Source organism: Neovison vison, chromosome 7 (assembly GCF_020171115.1).
Source record: "Neovison vison isolate M4711 chromosome 7, ASM_NN_V1, whole genome shotgun sequence".
In the NCBI taxonomy this organism is placed as follows: domain Eukaryota; kingdom Metazoa; phylum Chordata; class Mammalia; order Carnivora; family Mustelidae; genus Neogale; species Neogale vison.
Window position 1 is genome coordinate 122,650,170 of NC_058097.1, and position 5,116 is coordinate 122,655,285.

The 5,116-nt window shown below is 48.1% G+C and overlaps 1 protein-coding gene across 1 annotated transcript; it reads right to left on the reverse strand.

The window, feature by feature from the left end:
* Positions 1–714: 714 nt before the first annotated feature.
* Positions 715–4,906, reverse strand: SPATA19 (spermatogenesis associated 19). The gene is made up of 6 exons (XM_044260191.1): positions 4,829–4,906; positions 4,577–4,633; positions 3,770–3,862; positions 3,498–3,589; positions 1,015–1,092; positions 715–781 (listed from the first exon to the last, which is right to left on the reverse strand). The coding sequence occupies exons 1-6, from the start codon at positions 4,904–4,906 to the stop codon at positions 715–717; spliced, it is 465 nt and encodes a 154-aa protein (XP_044116126.1).
* Between the last annotated feature and the right edge of the window lie 210 nt (positions 4,907–5,116).

The following is a 5,116-nucleotide window of genomic DNA, read 5'->3' on the forward strand; positions in this document are numbered from 1 at the left end:
ATGCCAGCACTATATCTCCACGGCCTTCCTTTAAGCCTGTCAGGAGTTGGCTGGGTCTAAAACACTCCTTCAGCCCCCTGTGACTGCCAATTCAGTCCTCACACCTGGGAAGGGTGCAGTAACGTTTTCCTGAATGAATGGCCTCTGTAGTATATCCATGTCATTGGTCTTCTACCTCCCAGGGCCACATAAATAGCTACTTGTGACCACTGGTTCCCAGGACAGGTCAAGAAGTCACAGGAGCTAATGTCAAGGCCCTAATTGGTGGCAGGGCCAAAATCTATGTGCCCTCACTCCTGACCGCAGTGCTCTGTGATCTTGTGGTTCAGTGTGGGGTCAGTAGACCTACAGCAGCAATGCCTGGGAGTGTTAGAAATGCAGAGCAGCAGGCCCCCCACAACCTACTAACACAAGATCCCCAGGTGGTCCCTGGCCTGTGCGTAATTGAGAAGTACTCACTGTGACACCACAGCTAAAAGAGTCAGGCCAATCTGAGCTTGACTTAGAGTCCTTCCAGAAATTTAAGAGAGGCACTGCAGGACCCTGAGGCAGCTGCCCTATCCCCCACTCTCACTGGCCCCAAGTATAGGCCCCCTCACCAAAGGAAAGGCTAAACCTTATGATCAAGCTCCCACCCCAGTGTCCTGTCTCACACCCAACACATCTATCTCTTCTGCCAAGCTCCTCACCGGTCGGCCCTCTCACCTGTAGCTCTCAGCATTCTGCATAGGAACTTCTGCTGTGAATATCCTGAGATGATTCATCTGTAAGGCTGCATATGCTGCAGGGATAGAGAAGAGGAGCAAGGCAGATGGGATGGCAAAGCCTGCCCAGCTCTGGTGTGGATCTGGGCTGCCTGGGCAGCCATTGCCCCATTCAGGCCCTGGAGCAGAGTCCTACGAAGCGCTCCACACACGATCAGGGAACCTGCAGAAGAGAGACCTCCCCCCTGCCGCGGCCCTCCGCCACCCGACCCTGTTAGGTGTACGAATCAGATAATCTCCCGCAGCTTACCTTCGCCTCACCTGCTCTATTCGTTCTCGCACAATGTCAGTCCTCACCTCACTCGGCACTTGGAAGATACGGGTATGGCTGCAAAACACCATTTAAACATTGGGGTTCCTGAGTTTCTCTTTCACTAGGCATAGTGAATGGTTGGAATCCTACAAACGATAGTTCTGACCGTGTCGCCATGAACTCTTGAGCTGGTCCTTCACTCCTCTTGCATGAGGCACACAACGGTTTTTGTTTTGTTTTGTTTTGTTTTTTACCATCAGTACCCCTGAGCCACCCAGTAATCCTGGGCTGGCAGCAAATGGTCCTCAGAAGAGTTGAAGAAACAGAGAGGTTAAGTGCCTTTACACAGCAGGTCAGTGATCTTGTAAGATGTGGAATTCACCGCCCCCCCACCCCGAATTCCTCTCCGCCTCCGTATCACCTCTTTATCACCTACATTATGCCATACTTACTATGGTTTAGGGGTAATTCTGCAAAATTCTCTCACAAGGAAGGTGCAGGCCCCTCATCACCGCTCTTCTGTTTTATTTCACCATGCCAGTTTGCCTCTGTCTCTGTGGTCCAGCTCATGTCCTCCTCAACTCCATCCCCCTCTCCTCCCACAAACCCTCCATTCCAGCAAAACCAGTCTGCCCACTGAATCCCTCAATTTTGCCTCTATTGTTCTAGGTGCTCTGGGGCTTTCAGTGTGAAGACACTGGAAGACACTGATATTGCCTCAAGGGCTTGAAGCCTGGAGGTGACAAATGTGCTCATTTGTCACTCCCTCAATGTAAAGTTAGGTCAGTGCCCAAAGAGAGGGGTAAGAAAGAATAAAGATTATTCCCAGCCCAAGGCAGAAAGGGGTAGGCCTCAGAGAAAAGGCTGCAGCCCTGCACACTGGCCTGATGGAACTGGCCAAGTTACCAAGGCTCTCATGACCTGTGGAAGCCCCTTCCTCCCCACTCCTGTTTATTCAGTCCCTGCCCAGCCCATGGGTCAGTCCAAGTAAATGCCCTGCTAGAAACCTTTCCAGGGTCTCCCAGGCAGCAATGCCTAGAACTTAAAAAAGCGGGGTCCCTCAGACTATGCTCTTGCTCTTGCATTCCTCGTGACTTTTCTGCCATTTTCTCTAACATTCACACACCTTATTCATCTAGTTCGCTTTTATCCCTTTGAAACTGGGGGCTCCATCTTTAGATGACCTAGAAAACATCTACCAAATAAATGAGTATCTTTTGTTGCTTAATGAAGGGGTATGTATTCCCTGACTACGTATTTACTAAAACTAATAAAAGAATGCCAAACCAGTGGATTGGAGGGGGAGACAGGCACAGTTTATGGGTTTAAAAAGTCCACAGAAAGTCCAGAGTGGAAAAATTATATATGGATAATTGTGATTCCTGTAGCTTGTCTCCAAAGCTTTAACCTACTTGTGCCATACAGCTAGGTCTAAATGTTTGAAGATGATACTCGTATTATCCAGGCCAAGGAACTGCCGCAAGGAACCGCTCCCATCCAGTGCAGCCATGTTGGGCAGGGAGAGGCTCCCACGTGTGAGGCTGGCTGGATTACAGTCCACAACATTTACAATTTTAGAATGGGGTTCCCATCCAAAAGGTCTTTCCCTGGAAGGTCTCAAATTCCACCATTTGTCACTCCTTCCTGAGCTTTTGAATCCTGTTGTAAAATGCTAATGGCACCGTAAAGGGTAAACACAAGAAAACTGGATATCCCAAAGCAAAAATACATTTCTTGAGAAATGCGTCCACCTTGATAGAAGTGAACAAAGGGGGCGATGGGGGCATGGGAAGAAAGTACAGAAATGAGAGAGAGAGCTCCTCCACAGTTTCATGGAGGACCAGTTTAATTCCACAATTCTTCTGCTGGGAAAAGAGACCCCAAGTGAACACAGTCCTGAAAAGGAAATAGGGAAGCTTACGCCGGAGGGAATGAGCTGGCTTCCAGGCTCAGCTCTCTCCACATTGGGTCTCAGCCCCTTCCGAGCCAAGAAAAACAGAAGGAGGTGGTCTGTGCTCCTGCAGGCACGGCAGGAGTCTGGCAAAACCACCAAAATGTGAAGCATAGAAATCTAGCCTCGGGCTCTGAGAAACCTCCTCTCACCTCAGCTGCAGATGAGGGCTCAGGTTTTTGCATTTTAAGAGCTTATTTTCTTTTAGCTCTTTAAAGTGCAGCCACTTCTGAACAAATCAAGTGCAAAAGTAACAGAAGTCTGAAATTTATTCAGAAGCATTGAAGAAATGGTGAACAAGCCCAGTTTTGCAACCCCCCAAGTCATGTTAAATCTTAGGAATGAGCTGGGCTTTCAAGATAGCAAAAATATTCCCTTAAGACCCCAAAGTAAGGGGAAAATTTCTCAGCCAGAGAAGTCAACATCTCTGGAGAAGAATAGCTATGTTTGTGTTGGCCAGGAATCCCAAAGGTGCGGGGCTTTTGCCTCCCTCCCCACAATTCCACTCAGGGCAAATGAGACGCTTTACCTCCATCTTATGAACTGGATTCTTGTTCTTTCCTCCAGGACCTCTTGACTCTGGTTTGCCAACAAATCAGACTTTGAGAGATGGTGCTTCACCTAGGAAATCCAGGTAATGTACATGTGATTACTATTCGGCAAGGACACCGTGGCCAGGATGGAGCCCAGCCTGGACAAGCTCTGTCCACTTGCCCAAGACCCTTTTCAACTGGACCTTGTGCCTGCCCACCTCCCACTCTGCCCACTCCCCTAGGATAACTATCTTAAACTCTCAGTTACCACGTCTCTGGTAACATGCACATCTTGGCCATGGGTGGGAAGGCAGCTGGCAGACATCTTCTCCTTTATGTCCTGGGACGCTTCTTCTTCAGTCTGAAAGGCGAGCAATTTCCCCTGAAATTGTATCTGAGTCCAAGTCTGTCTCTTCTGCCTTTTCCCTGTTTTCCCCTCTGTCACAAAACACATCCCACGTGTCCTCATTTACATACTCTGTATCTTACAGTTCCTGCCATAAGCATGTCTATTACTACCTTCCTGTAGAATTCCAGAGGACTTATTAAAGTCCATGGCCCTATCTCAAGGTATTCCTGAGATGTCCTGTAGCTGGGAATGACATATCTGAAACCCCTCACCCAGTGTCCTTAAGAAGCAGGTGGGGAGGGCGCCTGGGTGGCTCAGTGGGTTAAGCCACTGCCTTCGGCTCAGGTCATGATCTCAGGGTCCTGGGATCGAGTCCCACATCCGGCTCTCTGCTCGGCAGGGAGCCTGCTTCCTCCTCTCTCTCTCTGCCTGCCTCTCTGCCTACTTGTGATCGCTCTCTGTCAAATAAATAAATAAAATCTTTAAAAAAAAAAAAGAAGAAGCAGGTGGGGATAGTGGTGATTCCAACACATCTCTGCCAAAAGAGCACATAAGCCCCAGGGTCTTCTAGGACATTTGGTGAATTTGACACAACTCTAGGCTGGGTGTTTAGCAATGTACTTGAGTTTCCCAATTCTAAAAGGTAAGGAGTCTAGATTCCTGCACCCATGGAGGCCAGCTCTCTAGAATTTGGGGTACCCTGAGTCATAGAGGAATATTACTCACTTTTTTCAACCAGTGCTGTACTACAGATACAGCCTCGCTTTCTACAACTTCAACGTCCTGCAAAAAATTGTTAAGTTAATGCCCTCAGAATACCTAGAGACACAGCCCTCTTTCATTCTTATCCAAAGTTATACATCTTTATATATATATACATATATATAAATAAAGATCTCTTGGAAGTGCAGTGGGGGGCTCAGAAAGGAGCATATAGATGAGAAACAATTACAGGTAGCTACCGCTAGCTCTACTTACTGAACTGATTTTTGGTGGGAAGGGGAACCCTGCACCTTTCCGGGCAAGAATGTACACAATCCATGTTGTAATTATCATCTTTGAACTTATGCCAGGACTCCTTCTTGGCTCCCTCCTTCCATCGAAGCTGCCTGAGAATTCCTCTGGAACAAGGAGGCATTGCTAGGAGGTGCCCACCTGATTGGCTGGCCAATGATGATGTGACAATGGCATCCTTTAATCTCTGGGTTCAGATGGAAAAAAGGTAAGGAAGTATCTGCCTTAGTGATGGCCATAGCTCAGAAATGG

Coding starts and splice junctions, on each gene's coding strand:
- SPATA19 (XM_044260191.1), bottom strand. CDS start 4,906: ATGATAATTACAACATGGATTGTGTACATTCTTGCCCGGAAAGGTGCA. Junction 4,634..4,828: donor TCCCACCAAAAATCAGTTCA/GTAAGTAGAGCT, acceptor AATTTTTTGCAG/GACGTTGAAGTTGTAGAAAG. Junction 782..1,014: donor ATAGAGCAGGTGAGGCGAAG/GTAAGCTGCGGG, acceptor CTATCCCTGCAG/CATATGCAGCCTTACAGATG.